The sequence below is a fragment of the Anoplopoma fimbria genome, chromosome 21, assembly GCF_027596085.1.
Source record: "Anoplopoma fimbria isolate UVic2021 breed Golden Eagle Sablefish chromosome 21, Afim_UVic_2022, whole genome shotgun sequence".
NCBI lineage: Eukaryota > Metazoa > Chordata > Actinopteri > Perciformes > Anoplopomatidae > Anoplopoma > Anoplopoma fimbria.
The window spans coordinates 2,501,484-2,518,515 of record NC_072469.1 but is presented as its reverse complement, the minus strand read 5'-3'; the positions used below and the strand labels follow the sequence as shown (position 1 = coordinate 2,518,515).

Sequence of the window (17,032 nt, the reverse complement as noted above, 5' to 3'; positions counted from 1 at the left end):
TCCTGTAAGTCGCTTTGGATAAAAGCGTCTGCTAAATGACTGTAATGTAATGTAATGTAATGTAATGTAGTTGGATCTTAAATTGTGTCAATATATTGTGTCTGGTTTATAATATTGTTTGGTTTCTACTTTGATGTAACTCCTAACTGTTTTTTTTTGTAAATTTTTGACCCCAAAAAACTGATGAGTAAAAAATATATATATAATGATTAATGTACTTATAATACAAAATAAATAAATTGTATTCCCCACTGTTTAGCTGTCAGCCAATGGCTGTTGAGAAGGGGCGGGGCTTAATAAACTTGGTGACCCTTGTTTACCTTTTGTGTATGTTTTTCTTGGCAAAATGACATTGTTTATAATTTACATAATATATAATATATACAGAATACAATATGAAACATAAATAATTAAATTAATAATTTAACTGTCATTATTTCTGTGCTTTGATTGTTTTATGCCATTAATGGAGAGAACAAAGAGAAACCGGTCCACATGTCCTCCCCCTGTCACATGACCCCGCCGGCGCGTCCTCATTGGCCGACAGGTTGTTTACAACCCGACCAATCGCGTGACATCACACTGAGACGCCCCCCAGCGTCGGCGCCTCTGATTGGCCCAGAGCGTTTGGCGCCTCTTGAATCCCGCCGCAGCCCGTAGTGCGGGGAGTTGAGCGGTTTGAACCGACGCGGAAACATTGAAATTGTTAAAATCGTTGGATTGAATTTAAACTCTGGGATTTTCCAAATATTCAAACAAAATCTTTTATGACAAATCCGGGTTAAAAACAGTGAAGAACGGCGGCTTTGTATTCATTTCCGGGTTCGTAAAGCCGGTCTCCCTCCTCCCTGAGCTAACAGCTAGCTGCTAACGCTACAGCTAACAAGCTAACAGCTAAACCTCCAGACACAAAGGACGACTTCTGCCGGGGTTTGTCGGATGAGTGCTGAGCCTCCTGTGCAGGTGAGAGGAGCGGCGTGTTGTTGTTTTTGTTTGACGCGGGAACACGTGGGGGGAAACGGATACATGCTAGCGTTAGCATGAAGCTAGGCGGGCTAGCGGGGCGGGGTCACGTGGGGTCATGTGAGGTCACGTGGGCTGCTCTGCTGCTGAGGAGTAAAAAAAGTAAACAATGCAGAGTAAAAGTACTGCTTTTAAAATGATACTTAAAGGTAGAAATACCACAATATCTTAAAATATACTTAATAAATACTTAAGTATTTATATTGCTAGAAAAAAATGCAGAATATGTACTTTTTTAAAAGTGTAAAAGCATTATAAATCATTGTGTTTATTTTGTTTTTCATCACTAATTAATACATTTTAATGTTTTTCAATGTGTGTAAATACTTTGTGTATTTCTGGGTATGTTAGTAGTACAATACTGTACATCATTCTGGTTATTATGTAGAATATGTACTTTTAAAGCATTATAAAATATTGTGTTTTTTTGTTTTTCATCACTAATTAATACATTTTAATGTTTTTCAATGTGTTTAAATACTTTGTGTATTTCTGGGTATATTAGTGGTACAATACTGAGTTATATCAAAGTAGTTTACATAAATAGGCCTATTATGTGTGCTTAAAGTGAAAGTTAAAGAATATGTACTTTTAAAGCATTGTAAAATATTGTGGTTTTTTTGTTTTTCATCACTAATTAATACATTTTAATGTTTTTCAATGTGTTTAAATACTTTGTGTATTTCTGGGTATATTAGTAGTACAATACTGAGTTATATCAAAGTAGTTGAGTACATAAATAGGCCTATTATTAGAAACATGTGCTTAAAGTGAAAGTTAGTCTGCTAATTATGCAGAATATGTACTTTTTAAGGATTATAAAATATTGTATAATTTTGTTTTTCATCACTAATTAATACACGTAGGAACATTTTAGTGTTTTTGTTGGCCAATTTGTGTAGATACTTTCATAAACTTTGATTAGTAGTACAGTACTGTGTTATATCAAATATGTCGTGTAGAAAGTGGCATGACATTTAAGTACTTTAGTGTGTTAAAGTAGTTGTTGTCCGTCCTGTCAAATTGCCAAAAGTTGCCAAGGAGGATCGTATAAACTTTAATCTGTTTTACATCTTTTATATCAGTGAGGGCAGATGAGACATTAACTGGTTTATCTCATAAACTGGCAACTGAGTGTTGTTGGCAGAAAGAATGCACGATACAGGGATTTTTATTTCACCTGCCAGTTTACAAATTGTTTTATTTGTTATCAAATAACAAAGACAAAGGTTCAATGTCATGTTTAATCTTATTTTTAGTAAATGAATCTGGAGTTTTGCCCACATCCTCTAACACCACCCAACAAAATGACTCCTTAGCTACTTCCACCACCAGCTCTGGAAATAACAATATCTTTATTTATTTAACAATTTGCCCGACGCAGATTTTTACTGGAACTCTCAATTTTTATTTCCATACTTAGCTGCTTGTCATCTGTGTTTTTTTTTTAAAGATGTCAAACTGCGTCATACCACTTTAGTCCTCCACATCTCGTACAATCTGACACACGGATCAAACCGACACGTCTCCATGACAGCAGTCTAATCCAAAGTGTGAGATCTCAGTCAGACCAGCCGGTCTGCTAGGCAGTGACTCGATCTGACTTCCTCGGCCTCGGCAAATTGATATTGTTAATACACATGGGCAGATGACTGTTGTGATTTACACAGCATCAGGAACACATTCATTTCCTGTTCAACCTCTTCCAGTAAGCAGCGGATTTGCCAAAAGGGGGGAGGAAAAAAAGCGTGTCTTTAAGCCAGTTTACACGTATCAATCACAGCCCACATTTTAGATTTTACTTTCTTTTCATTTAGAAAAACAACTGATTCTACATATGTTTCAGCCCCACAATCCAGCCGAGTGTATAAGTCCTGGAAAAGACTGAAAATATGAAATGTATAAAAGCATTCATTGTGTGGAAACCTTCATCCTCCTCCTGTTTGTTCTGCAGGTTGATCATGGTGCTGACAGGGAAGCGCTCGGAGAAAGGTCCTGCCTGCTGGAAGAGGAGGGTGAAGTCTGAGTACATGAGGCTTCGGCAGCTCAAACGCTTCAGGCGGGCCGATGAAGTCAAGGTTTGTCCACACACACAAAGAGACCTTCACTCCATGCAAATATTCAGAGATGTTGGCTAAAGGACTGGGGCATACTAAAACAAACTGGTTGTCGAGGAAACACGCCCATACGCCTCAATAATAAAATTACTTGGATTGGAGACAAAATAAACTTTATTAGGATTCTGGAAATGCCTAATTAAAACTTCAAATCTTGTGTGAAACAAAAATCAAGCTACTGCAAATTACTATCACTAATTTGGTGACATGGCTGATAAATACATACTGTTCCCAGTTTTTAAATCATGAAAGCAGCAACAGGAAATGTCAGGTTTGCTTGCCGACATTTGCTTGCACTCATTTCCTCTTTAACGTCAGCAGTTGTTTTGTCCCTGTGATGTTTGTTTACATTTTTAACTCTCCTGCTTGGGCAGTCAAAAATCACTTGGGACAGTTTACACTTAGGCCAGTTTAGCCCTAAATCCAGTGATTTAGATTAAGAGAAATGTTCATAAAAAAAAGTACATGATATAGTGTTAAATTGTCCAGATGGCGAAGAGGTGGTACTCTGCAAACTGGCTGGCAGCCGGCACTTGTGAAAACCTGCTTTTATCACATTCTTACTCTGTGCATTGTTGTTGTTTCAGTCACTGCTTTTACAGCAGAAGGTAGTGTGAATAATCACCCATCAACATCCTGTCAGATGATGATGCTGATAATATCTTTTTAACTCTTCCAGAGCATGTTCAATTCCAACCGTCAGAAAATCTTGGATCGAACTGACATTTTGAACCAGGAGTGGAAGACCAGGCGAATCCAGCCGGTTCACATCATGACGTCAGTCGGCTCCTTAAGAGGCACCCGAGAGGTCGGTGGATTAACGTTGACTTGTAGGACAACGCATCTCTGTCAAGGTGTTTGTAGAAAGTGTTCTGACTGCGTGTTTCCTCTGCTGTCTGTCCTGTGCAGTGCACTGTGGATAGCGGTTTCTCTGAGTTCTCCAGGCAGGTCATCCCCCTGAAGACTCTCAACGCCGTGGCCTCGGTCCCGGTCATGTACTCCTGGTCGCCGCTGCAGCAGAACTTCATGGTGTGTGTGAACAACTGCATGTAGTGTGAAGTTATTTGTGCTTAGATGTAGAAGTCAAACAGTGGCACCACCGTAAGCGGTCGGGATCATTTTTGTTGAAATGTTTGTTTTTCCATCAGGTGGAGGATGAGACGGTGCTCCATAACATCCCCTACATGGGAGACGAGATCCTGGACCAGGACGGTACTTTCATAGAAGAGCTCATCAAGAACTATGACGGCAAAGTCCACGGAGACAGAGGTGAGTGTCTGTGGAAACGCAGAGGTTAGAAGGGCTATGATTAGAACTTTTGGTCATTTTCCTCATGGTTTGAGAAACACAATAGTTGATTAATATCTTAGTGTTTCAGAAAATGGCACTGAACTAACGGGCCAGTGAGAAGGTGAAATGCAATTCAGGAAGTAAATGAATAAATTATAAGCTTATCAGACAACAAGACTCTGCACAGCGGTTCATAATGCTATGAGACAGGAAGCTACAATCCTGGAAAAGTATAACAGCAAATCATGTGTTGTTTTTTTGTTTTGCAGAGTGCGGCTTCATCAACGATGAGATATTCGTGGAGTTGGTCAGCTCTCTGTCGCAGTACAGCGACAACGAGGATGACGAGGAGGAGGAAGAGCAGGACTTCAAGGTAGAAAAGATGGAGATCTGTGACGGCAAGGAGCACCCAGAGGAACCCCGCAAGGACGGGCTCACCAACAATGAGAGTAAGTCCGTCTATGAGTTACCAGTGATCATCACACAAACACGGTGACTGCATGCAGCCTTCTCCTTTGATGTGTTGATAGTGAATGCGCCAACAGGCTGCAGTTATGGAGCAAGATGTGTTTTCTGCTGCTTTAATCCTTTTCTAGACTTTATATATAACGTGGAATTGTTTTCATGCACTTTCAATGCAAGCATGTGCTAATTGGGCAGTATATGACATAAAGAATGAAAGGATCTAGATCTAACTTAAAGGACCAGTGTGAAGGATTTAGCGATATCCAGCTCTCTAACTGAAACTTCTCTTGAAAGCCAAGCGTGTATGAGAACGATGGAGGCCGAGACAAAAATGCAAAAGGCCCAATGTAGAGCCAGTGTTTGGTTTGTCAGTCCTAGGCTACTGCAGGAACATGGCGGTGTATATTAAAAGGAGAGAGAAGTGAAGATAACGTTGTTGGTACCGTTCACAAACAAGCTCGGTAGCGAATATAATTATACAATTTGTAGGATAAGATCCCATTGGTGTGATCCAAACATTTCCAAAAAACTCCACAAATCAAAAATATTCCAGGAAGATTGATGTAACCAAAAACATAATTCACAACATGTTTTTATCCAAGGAAATATCTTGCTTCGAACCATATTTGTTGGCGTTTAGCCTTTCAAAAGCAACATTTTTACATGACATCTCAGGAAACGCCTGGAGGAAATCTCTTCAAATTTGTCACAAACATAAGTTCTAGTTTCTTCTAGAAATTATAAAGAGAAACTAAAAAAACATGAGTGCATTTGGCCTGTGCTGTAATGAAACTGGAGTTTTGTGCCCTGATAGAAAGCGTGTATGTGTCGTCTCCAGGCCGAACCAGCAATGACGACACCAAGAAGTTTCCCTCTGACAAGATTTTTGAGGCCATCTCCTCCATGTTCCCTGACAAGGGCTCCACTGAGGAGCTCAAAGAGAAGTTAGTGGGTTTGTTTGTATGTGAGTGTGTTAGTGATGTGACGAAGACTGAGGGGACAAATTCATTTTTATGTGAATACTGATAAAACGGTAGCATTTTACAGCCCAATTGTGGCTTTGATTTGATAAAGATACATTTTAAAATGGTGCCGAATATGAGCTTGACCAATATAATAATTCATTGTAGATACATTTTTTACATTTACTCTTTATTTGTTTTATATGTATGTTTAATTTATATTTGTCAAGTTTGCATTGTTGTCTTTAATAAATATAATATCTAATAATGTTAATTGTTCAAAATCTACTTTTAAGAATCAGATTTTTTGCTTTCTAATCATCTTTTCCAATTAATGTTTATTTATTTCACAAGTCTGTAATGGACAAAATTGTCAGCATCAATGGGAAAGATTGATATTAGCTTGTTGTATAAAAAGTGTTCCCATTACATACATTTCAATATTTGCCCCAAACATGGTAGTTAATGTAGTGTAGTTTGTTTCTTTTTGATCTCGGTACCATAGTTGAATACTTTTACATGAAAGTTGGACAAGAAGCCTCTCTGGTATTGTGACAACACTATCACAAAGTGTGTTTGGTGATTTACTGACGTGTGTGTGTGTGTGCGTGTGCGTGTGTAAAAGCACGAACAGGGTTTCTACACAGCTGAAGAAAAATAAAATTCAGATGAGGACAGGTCTGACTAATGAACAGATGTATAATCTGTTTGTTAAGAGACACCAGGTGTTTCCTCTTTACATGAAAGTGGGTCTTCTTTCTTTATAAGAAGATTTATGAGTCTTTTTCCCTTGACGGAGTAAATTAGATTAATTCATGTCAGACTGAGCAGAGTTTTCTTGACTCCACAAGAACAAAAACAGTGATTTAAGAGCTTGTTTTGCAGAATGAAAGAAGCTCTTTTGACACACAATATCAGAAGAAACCCTGGTGTGTGTCCGCTTATGTCTCAGTAAAACGTATTCCTTCTAAGTTCACGACTACAAGCAGCTTTGTTTTCTGTGTGTTTGTGCGTCTGTCAGGTACAAGGAGTTGACGGAGCAGCAGCTGCCCGGCGCTCTGCCCCCAGAATGCACGCCGAACATCGACGGCCCAAACGCTCGCTCCGTGCAGCGCGAACAGAGCCTGCACTCATTCCACACTCTGTTCTGCAGACGCTGCTTCAAATACGACTGCTTCCTCCACCGTTAGTACACACACACTCCTCAGACAGTCAGGCATAACATGGAGCTATGAGTTTCATTTGTGTCAGTCAGCACATAAATAGTGATGAGCACAGAAGCCGATAACGGTCGTGCTTGCAATATTTATATCTCAATCTTTTTCTTATCTCGAAAAAACTAATGCGTTGATTATTTATTGTTATATATTATTGGCGATTTAAAACATATGTGTTTATATCTTTTAAATGTTTTGTTATTGAAGTTTAGCTCAAAAACTAAAACTCACCTGATGGCTGTCTCTTCCCTTTTATGTCCTTTTAGCTTTCCATGCCACTCCAAACACTTACAAGCGCAAGAACTTGGAGAACCTGGTGGACAGTAAACCCTGCGGCATCGACTGCTACATGTACCTGGTACAGGTGAGTCCACCAAACGTCACGTTATATTGTCAGACATTCATTGAATATCAGCAGTGGTAATCTTCTCTGGTCTATTAGACAAAAAAATAGGAAGAAAAACGTTTCTTTAATATATTATCTGAAGTATTGCCTGATAAAAGTATCACCTTGACCTGCTACATAACCATCAGTGTAACGCGGATGTCGTGCTGTGCACTCAGGACGGGATGGTGAGCGAGTTCCCCGTGGGCGTAGTTGCTGAGCGACCCAAGACGCCCTCAAAGCGCCCGGTGGGACGTCGCCGCGGACGGCTGCCGAACAGCAACAGCCGGCCCAGCACCCCCTCCGTCTCCTCGGAAACCAAAGACACGGACAGCGACCGCGAGGGCAGCAAGGAAGACGAGCGGGAAAACGAGAGAGACAACGAGCAAGACAACGACAAAGACGACGAGGACAAGAAGGACGATAACACCAGCAGCTCAGGTACGATCTCTCACTCAAAGGAATACATTTAACACTTAAATATCACTCATTACATTAAGTAATAAAGAACTTGCAAAGTTAGGGTCCTCTTTTGCAAGAAACCCCAAATCTAACCCCACTTCAATAACTTTTTAATGTTGGGAACTACAAATCCTGAATTTTCTTTTAACGTTAATGAAACAAAGAAATGTCTGACCCACCCTCCTGATATTAATACAGTTTAAACCCTGCCTCAGTAGAGTAGTTCCCTCCTCTGTTTGTCTCTTTGTTATTGTCCCTGGCTTTCTAAATATTTGATGAAGCACAAATGTTTTGAAGCAAGGGAAGGTTGGAGGGTGAGGTGGAGGAGGAAAGACCTCACCTGCTTCTGCAATATGTGCAAAACTTCAATAAACAGAAAGTAGTAGTTTAGTGCTAAATTCAGTCTTGGATGTTTCAGAAGGTTCTTGGTCCTCTGGGGAAAATATTCCTGCCCTAAGTGCTTGTGTTTCTGTGTGAACAGAGGGCAACTCTCGGTGTCAGACTCCAGTGAAGATGAAGCTGATCGGCGAGGCTGAAGCGGTGGAGTGGAGCGGGGCCGAGGCCTCACTCTTCAGGGTCCTCATCGGGACATACTACGACAACTTCTGCGCCATCGCACGACTCATCGGCACCAAGACCTGCAGACAGGTGAGCCGTCAGTGACGTGTAGTTTGACGTTTTTACCAGCAGCTTATTGTCTGTTTCTGTTTCTGAGTAAACAACTTGGAATTTAAGATGCAGTTTATTATTTTTTTTGAAGTTTTACAGCTGAAAAACTGAATCAGAAACATCTTTAGTAGATTTGATTTCGCTTGTATCTTATGTTTACTTCAAAACAAAGTCTGTAAGAACAAGTTCCTGATGGAGTTTACAACGTTATCTTTGTTGCTCCCTGCAGGTTTACGAGTTCAGGGTCAAGGAGTCGAGCATCATCGCTCGGGCTCCCGCCGAAGACGAGGACACGCCGCCTAGAAAGAAGAAGAGGAAACACAGACTGTGGGCCACTCACTGCAGGAAGATCCAGCTGAAGAAAGGTCAGAGGTCACTTCAACGCTACCGATTTACTAAAGGAAACAGTTGGACCAAACAGAAAAGAACCAAATATATTATTGTTTAATGCTCGTTTCATGTCCAATAGGAAACAGTTCCACATTTTCTTTAATTGACTCACAATCAAAAGTATCCAGTTGTTTCAGATTCAATAAGAACCTAAATTGACTAATTTGACCTGTTGGTGGCGCTAGATGAAATGTACTTGCAGTTCATCCAATAGTTGAGATATTTGACTCACGATATAAGCATGACTGAAAACTTCTGAAAAGTTGATCATGCCCACGGAGAATTAAACAGGAAGATAAATGAGCTGGTAAAAGCTGGAGGAAACTCTTATGTTGACCCGCTGAAATGCAGAAGATGATTGATTTGAAAAACATCCAGTTTGACCTCTGCTCCTCTTCCAGATGGCTCGTCCAATCACGTGTATAATTACCAGCCGTGTGACCACCCGCGGCAGCCCTGTGACTCCTCCTGTCCCTGCGTCACCGCTCAAAACTTCTGCGAGAAGTTTTGCCAGTGCAGCTCCGAATGTAAACACACACACACACACACACACACACACACACACACACACCCCTCACTGACACAGCTTTTATTCCTGATTTAATTATATTTAACTTTGCTTTTCTGCTGCGTGGCTGCAGGTCAGAACCGTTTCCCAGGTTGTCGGTGCAAAGCTCAGTGCAACACCAAGCAGTGTCCCTGCTACCTGGCAGTGAGGGAGTGTGACCCCGACCTCTGCCTGACCTGCGGCGCCGGGGACAACTGGGACAGCAAGAACGTGTCCTGCAAGAACTGCTCCATTCAGAGAGGCGCCAAGAAGGTTTGTATTCATTATTTTTTAAGCTTTTAGTCAAACTTTCAACTTGAATTTACTGAGCACAACGCTAAAGTTAAATTTTTCTTTGAAACGCAGTTTGCAATGCAGTAGTTTAAACATATCATTTATTAATTTTGTTATTTAGTAATTATTTAGTTTCATATATGTATCCACCGATAGATTAGTTAGTTATTAGTTTTTAATACAGCTCCTCCTGATGTTCCCTTTGTGTCTCTCAGCATCTGCTGCTGGCTCCGTCAGACGTGGCCGGTTGGGGCATCTTCATCAAAGAGCCGGTCCAGAAAAACGAGTTCATCTCCGAGTACTGTGGAGAGGTAGGACTTCACCGTCTGAGTGTTTCTATACAGATACATAACCGTTTTATTTTTCTCTGAACAATTAATAATATATTTCAGCTGCATTTCTAAGCAGATTTTTGTGTGTGGTGGTGCTGCCACAAAATATAAACTATCAATGGGAAAACGCTTAAATGAATCCCACAGTGTGAAGCATATCTTTTTTTTATTAATGTAATAAAAGTTGAGATTCTCAGGTTTTTTATTTCAAATTCCCTAAGAAGGAATGGAAAAAGTGTTAAATTTAAATGTGTAAAGTGGTCGACCTCTCGTTTGTTCAGATTATCTCTCAGGATGAAGCCGACCGCAGAGGGAAAGTCTACGACAAATACATGTGCAGCTTCCTCTTCAACCTCAACAACGGTATAAAACACACACACACACACACACACACACACACACACACACACACACACACACACACACACACATCACAGCCTGATTTAGAGTTTAAAAAAGTGGGGTGTTGTCATTTATTTTCCATTTAAAAAAATAAAAAAAAATAATCCGAGCATGTCGGCCGGTGTTTTCTTTTCTCTCCAGACTTTGTTGTTGACGCCACGAGGAAAGGCAACAAGATCCGCTTTGCCAACCATTCTGTCAACCCCAACTGCTATGCAAAAGGTGAGAGGAGGAGCTAATGAGACGCATGTTAATTTAACAACTACGGAAAAATGTAATCAGCAATCAACCCTGTCCGTTAAAGTAACAGACAACGAGAAGGTTTAACGCAACCCCTGGCCTTTACACACAAATGTTAATGGAGATGGTTGAGCTCTGCTGACTCGTCTGTTCTCTGCAGTGATGATGGTAAACGGCGATCACCGGATAGGAATCTTTGCCAAGAGAGCCATCCAGACCGGAGAGGAGCTCTTCTTTGACTACAGGTCAGTAACGCCCCGAGCTTCATGTAGGGCTCCAAGTTCCAATTATTTTATGTTTAAATGGAAGGAACATCAGCTGTACAATGTAAGTGATTGTCCCTCCATATTTTGGTGTTTCTTTTCCCCCTGGACCCCAAAGAATAAGGAATAAAATAAACATTAGTGAAGGTATCAACAATCATAAGATGAATCTAAGAATATCTACTGGTTATTTCAGTTATCGATTCATCTAGTGATCTATGAAATGTCAAAAGGTAGTATATAAAACTGTTACCCAGAGTCCAGGATGACGTCTTCAGATCTCTTTTTTTTGTCCTAAAACCCGAAGGTTTCAGTCCACAGATGTATAAAACTGAGGAAAACAGGAAATTCTGATATCTAAGAAGTTGAAAATGACAAATTTCTGTTATTTCCACTTGAAAGATTACTGAAACGATTAATCTATTAACAAATAAGTTGCTTAATATATAGTTATCAAATGTCATTCACAGATTGGGCCCTCTGCTTCATTCATACATATTTATTTATACTTTTTTTTATGTTCATATTTAGCTTTTTTGATACATACGGTAGTTTGTTTGTTAAAATTTGGCCTGAATTCCCAGCATATATATATATATATATATATATATAGATATAGATATCTGGAACTTAATGCCCAGTGGTTTAGAACAGCAGAAGGTTTTAATTTCAAGTAATTTCAGGCAACAAATTATATAAAAAAACAGCAACAACTATGTTAAAAAACCACACAAAGCTCCTAAACTAACGTTTTGTTTCTGTTTTGCGTGCGTCAGGTACAGCCAGGCGGACGCTCTGAAGTACGTTGGGATCGAGCGGGAGTTGGAGATCGCCTGACTCGGACTTCTACCTCCCGTGGAATCAACGACAACAACAACAACAACAACAAAGGCCTTACACTCAAACACAAAAACAAACACAGCTTCACTTCAGGAAATCCAGACGACTTGTCAAAATGCTAGAAAAGCTTCAGGAAAACTGTGAATATTTGAAGCAGAATTTTGTAGCTGTGTTTTTATTTTTTTGCCACCTTTTTGGAAGAAAAAAAAAGACTTTTCATACGTTTCCTTTTACTTTTCCTTGTGTTTTTCTTCTGTGAACAAATCTTCCTCTTCTGTCGAGGAGTCTTGGATTCATAAATGTTCTCTCAGCTGACTGGTGCAGATCTCCTACAAACGGTCGTTTTTAATATTCAAACAGTAAAATGTTCTTCATTGAGAGGAGACGAATCTCAAAAAAACAAAACTGGCTTTTCAGTTCAAGCTTCAGGGACCAAACTCCTCCTGTCGTCATGTTTTTTTATAAAGTGTGAACTAAACCAGCCAAACACTCCTCAGAGTGCTGGAATCGCTGTCTGTCTGTAAAGCGAGAGGTCGTTCACGAAGCAGCGTCGCTCCAGATCCAACGCTGATTATTACGACTTTTAGGGCGACACCGTCAGGTTTTGATTACGATAACGTCCACGTACAGTCGCTGTTAGTAACGTTTAGTCAGAGCTGAAATCAACAATTGTGATCGATTATCATCAAAGTAATGCCAAACTAGTTCCAATGATTTTCTGTTTTTCCCTGTCATATATAAACTTAATGTTCTTGGTCGTTGTTCGTACAAAATAATGCATTTGAAAACACATTTTATAGACTAAAGCATTGATGGATTAATGGAGAAAATATGCAGATTAATCAATAATAAAACAAATACTTGATATATAGCCAGAACAGCATATTTAACTTCTCTTAAATCATTGAAATCAAACTTTGGCTTTAGATGAGGCCTGAAAAAAATTGTAAGTTTTATCAATTAACCTGTTTTTTATTTCTTTGATTAATCAGTTAATTGTTTGGCCCTTAAAATAGAGAAAAATGTCCACATGTTTGGTCTGATCAATAGTCCAAAGACAGAAATTCACTATACAGCGATATAAACAGATTGATTCATTTTTAAAGTAATTTATCACAACTTTATATCTCTAAAATTAAAGTTTGTTTGTTCTTGTCTGTTTCTCGTTTCCAAAGCTGCATCAGAAAACAAATTTCAGTCCCTGAGATTTTTTTTTTCTCCTACTTATTTCTTTAATTGCTTTTAAAACTATATAGATATCTTTCTATACCTAAAACATCTTTAAAATGTTATGATTAAAGACTTAAAAAATGGTCTTGTTTTGTTCGACCAACAGTCCAAAACTCAACGATGTTCAGTTCACAATTATATAAAAGAGAAAAACAGAAAAATAATCACATTTGAGACGTTTGAACCAGCTAATTTCTGTAGATATTTATAAGTTTGAGGGAAGTTTCAGGCTGTAACTTATATTTTGTAGACCTCACGATGCCTTCAGGTCTCAGTTTTTTTTTCTGGAGACGACTCTGCTTTGTGACGCCGCTGCTGCTTCAGGTGCTAACGTAAAAAACAAGAAACCAGCACTACTTCACCACAACAGGAAACTCAAACAGATGAACTCTTACAAGCCGTTTCCTGATCTCCTCAGAGAGAGTGACGCTGCTTTCCTTTGTTTTTATTACACAAACTTAACCAAAACCACACAGATACAAATTTAGGTTTTCATTCATGTTCTCCTCCGACGCTCTGATGTCTCTCTCACGTCTGTTAGAAGTTTTCTTTTTTCCCAGCATCACTGTGCTCTACTCGTACCGACTCGGTCCAGTTTGTTTTTCTGCTTCTCTTAGATCAGGTTGTAACGAGTCAAAAAAGATCACCGTAGCAAGCAAGGTGTGTGTTAAATAATCGAAAAATATTTTGTTAAAATTCAAACAATACAGAATTCATTCAGCTAAAAAGCTTTTTTCTTTTCTCTTCAAGGGCTGCAAAAAAAGATTAATCAATTTATCTGTTGCTTATTTTAAGGTCGAAGAGCTGAAGTCAATGTTATTTTTGTCTAAAACACAAAGAGATTCCATTTTAAATCATGTGAAGACAGAAAAGCAGCAAATCTGATCACGTTTGATAAGCCGGAGAATTATTTTGTAGCCAAATTATCAATTATTGAATTTACTGCAACTAGATTCTGTCATTGAAATGATCCACTTAATCAGTTCAGTTCTGAATTCTTGTAAGAATTGCGGGAAAAAAGTTGCTGCAAGACCTAAATCTCACAACTGAGAAGCTGGAAACGGCGAATATTAAACATTTTCCTCTAATTAAAAAAAATAATAATTTGCTCACACAATTTATCAATTAACACTTATGTGGATCCACAAAGACGAGAATTTTCCCCCACATGATTCAAGATATCAAGGTATATAATTACATATCCAGAATATGTAATTATATTAAATTAACCCTACTTAATTAGGAGTTGATAAAAAGCTGTTGAGCTACTAAAGCTGCAACTATTAAAATCAATTGTCAATTATTTTTGGTTTCTGACACATTTTTGAGAAGCTAGAACCAGAGAAACTCCTTTTAATGTTTCAATTAATTGACTAATCGTTAATTAAAACAGGAGTTTCCTGATTTAGATGGAAAAGCTGCTGCTCTGTGCCGACCTGGAGGGTACGAGTAGAACGCAGTGATGAAAAGTGAATGTTAAATTGGTGTTTTGTAGATGTTTTAACCCGCCGTCTCTCTCTCTCTCTCTCTCTCTCTCTCTGCTGTGCCTTGAGTCCTTATCTCAACTGTCTGCATGATGTTTTTAAACCCTCACAGAGGATCCTCTCTCGACTCACTGCCTCCTCCCTGTGAAGTCCAATCAGTATGAATATAATCCCAATAGTTTCTCTCTCTCGTTGAATAAGCCTTTTTTTTAAATAACGTACCAACAATCACGCTTTTGTGACTTTGACTCTTTTTCTGATGAGAATTCTGGTGCTTAGAAGAAAACCACCGTCTTTTTGACTTGAAGCAATACCAGCTTCTTCTTCTTCCTTCTTCTTCTACTCCACCTTTTCCTGCTGATGTTCTTTACTGTTACTCCTGTGATTTATAAAAGAAACTTCCCAGAGACGGACAGAGGAGGTGGGGTGGCGTCTCGTGGTGCTGTGATGTCTGTAAGACTCTGAAACCTGGTGCTTCTCTTTGTCTGAAGGGGTTCCTACACATGTCATGAATTTTTCTTTTTTTGGAAAAGCTTTTTACAGATTTATTGACATTTATGTGCATGAAAAATGGCAAAAAAAACAACATTCTGACCACAAACTGGTGAAAAATCTCCCTTTTTTGTTTGTTTTTTATATAAATGTTTAACATCACAAATCTTTTACCATGTTCTGAATTTTCTCAGTGATGATGCATTTGATTGGGATGTGATTTAGGATTTTAAAGAAGACCATGTAAACCAACAATTTATCCCCCCAAAAAAGCTTTGTTTGTATCTGTGATTTGAGGGGCTGGGTGACCAAAAAAAAGTATTTACGTTTCTAAAAGTGTTTGAACATGAAATGTATGTTTAAAAAAAGCTTCCTAAATGTCTGAATAGATGATTCGATTGTTGTTGCCCGGCCCTCGATGAGCTCTGAACCGCAGGTTGTTAATCGTTTTCACTTCTTCTTCTTCTTCTTCTTCTTCTTCTTGTCAAACAAGGACCACTTTTTTCTCCTCCGATAACACAGGTGCTGATTTTTTTTGTAATGTTTACAGGGATTTTGTTGTTCAAAGTGATGCAGATTAAAATATTATAAATGGATGTTTTCTTTGTTTTTAATTTAAACAAGAACTGCTCTTTGAAGTTTTTGGGGATTACCATTTAATCTCTATTTCTGTTTCTTTACAAGAACATGTATGACTTTTTACCACTAATACTATTAAAGACACAGTAACATCACTGCCAGAGTTTAGGTGTTTCCCTACTTGTTTAACAACCTGCATATTAACACTGTGTTCTGTGTTCTACCGGCGGAATGCGTTTGTCTTATTTATTCATTATTTGCGTCTGTATGTTTTGAAATTCTGAAGTCATTATTAAATAACCCAGAATATGATTATGGTTTATCTTGAACATTGGATTTTCTTTATTAGGCTCAATGTTTCTGAATGACATAAGTCATCAAACCTGACTATCAGGAAATATTAGCCTCATGTGACTGAATGGAAATGACGATAAATGATGTAAAAAGTGTTTCTACTGACAAACAGACTCTCCATCTCTCTCTTTTGTTCAATCTGTGATCTGTCATCACTCTGGTATGAAACTCCAGTGATGATGAGATATATCAGATCAGTACGATCGGCTGCAGCGTCCAATCAAATAACTGATGAACAATGAGGGGGCGTGTCTCTCTTACAACACTTCCTGGAAGGATGCTCTGGTGCATCCTCGCTCAAGGCTCCTCAGAGATCCCTCCTCTCTCCTCTCTCCTCACTCCTCCAGCCTCAGAGCCGAAATAAGAGCTTTGGGACGGCCGTCAGATGTATAGTGATGATATAGTATAGTATGTTGAAGAAAGTCATATAAAAAGTCATAGTATAGTCTGAGTTATAGCGTACTTTGTCAAAAGAAGTCATAGTAAGTATTAAAAGGCAGAAAAGTTGCGTCAAAAAAACCTAGATTAGCATTTTATAACCTTTTTATGTCTAAAAGGTTATAGTATAATGTTTAGTATAAAAGAAAAACAAGTCAGAACATAGTACAATATGAAAAATGTCTTTAGAAGTCACAGCATATTATGTCATAAAACATCTGAGTATTAGTCCCATGTGGCTTTAAAGAGGAGCATAAGTACAAGTCCAGGTCAAAGGTCATATTATTCTCCCATATTTAAACACATGCAAGAGACCAGAGCTGCAGACATCAAATCATGTCAACTATTAAATTAATCACCAACTATGTTGATCATAATTCTCTTTTTCCAGTTTCTTAAATGTAAATTAAATGTTTAAATCAACAGGAGAGTTGGTAACATTACGTACAGAGGTTCCATTCAGTTACATTATGATGCGTTCAGGTGCTGTTCAGTGACAAAAGAATCGGGGAAAAGGTAAATCTGGTAAAATGTAGTGTTGGTGATGAACTTAAATA

The 17,032-nt window shown here is 38.7% G+C and overlaps 1 protein-coding gene across 1 annotated transcript; it reads left to right on the top strand.

The window, feature by feature from the left end:
- The first annotated feature begins 598 nt into the window (after positions 1–598).
- On the top strand, positions 599–15,698 carry ezh2 (enhancer of zeste 2 polycomb repressive complex 2 subunit). Its single transcript, XM_054622897.1, has 19 exons — positions 599–963; positions 2,978–3,101; positions 3,820–3,948; positions 4,050–4,169; positions 4,289–4,409; positions 4,700–4,879; positions 5,734–5,839; positions 6,879–7,042; positions 7,341–7,438; positions 7,639–7,900; positions 8,403–8,569; positions 8,820–8,955; positions 9,382–9,507; positions 9,622–9,800; positions 10,037–10,132; positions 10,435–10,516; positions 10,697–10,777; positions 10,956–11,040; positions 11,835–15,698. Exons 2-19 carry the CDS (start codon positions 2,985–2,987, stop codon positions 11,893–11,895), a joined length of 2,310 nt encoding a protein of 769 aa, XP_054478872.1. The 5' UTR covers positions 599–963; positions 2,978–2,984; the 3' UTR covers positions 11,896–15,698.
- The last annotated feature ends 1,334 nt before the right edge of the window (positions 15,699–17,032 follow it).

Coding starts and splice junctions, on each gene's coding strand:
- ezh2 (XM_054622897.1), top strand. CDS start 2,985: ATGGTGCTGACAGGGAAGCGCTCGGAGAAAGGTCCTGCCTGCTGGAAG. Junction 3,949..4,049: donor CCTTAAGAGGCACCCGAGAG/GTCGGTGGATTA, acceptor TGTCCTGTGCAG/TGCACTGTGGATAGCGGTTT. Junction 10,133..10,434: donor TCTCCGAGTACTGTGGAGAG/GTAGGACTTCAC, acceptor TCGTTTGTTCAG/ATTATCTCTCAGGATGAAGC.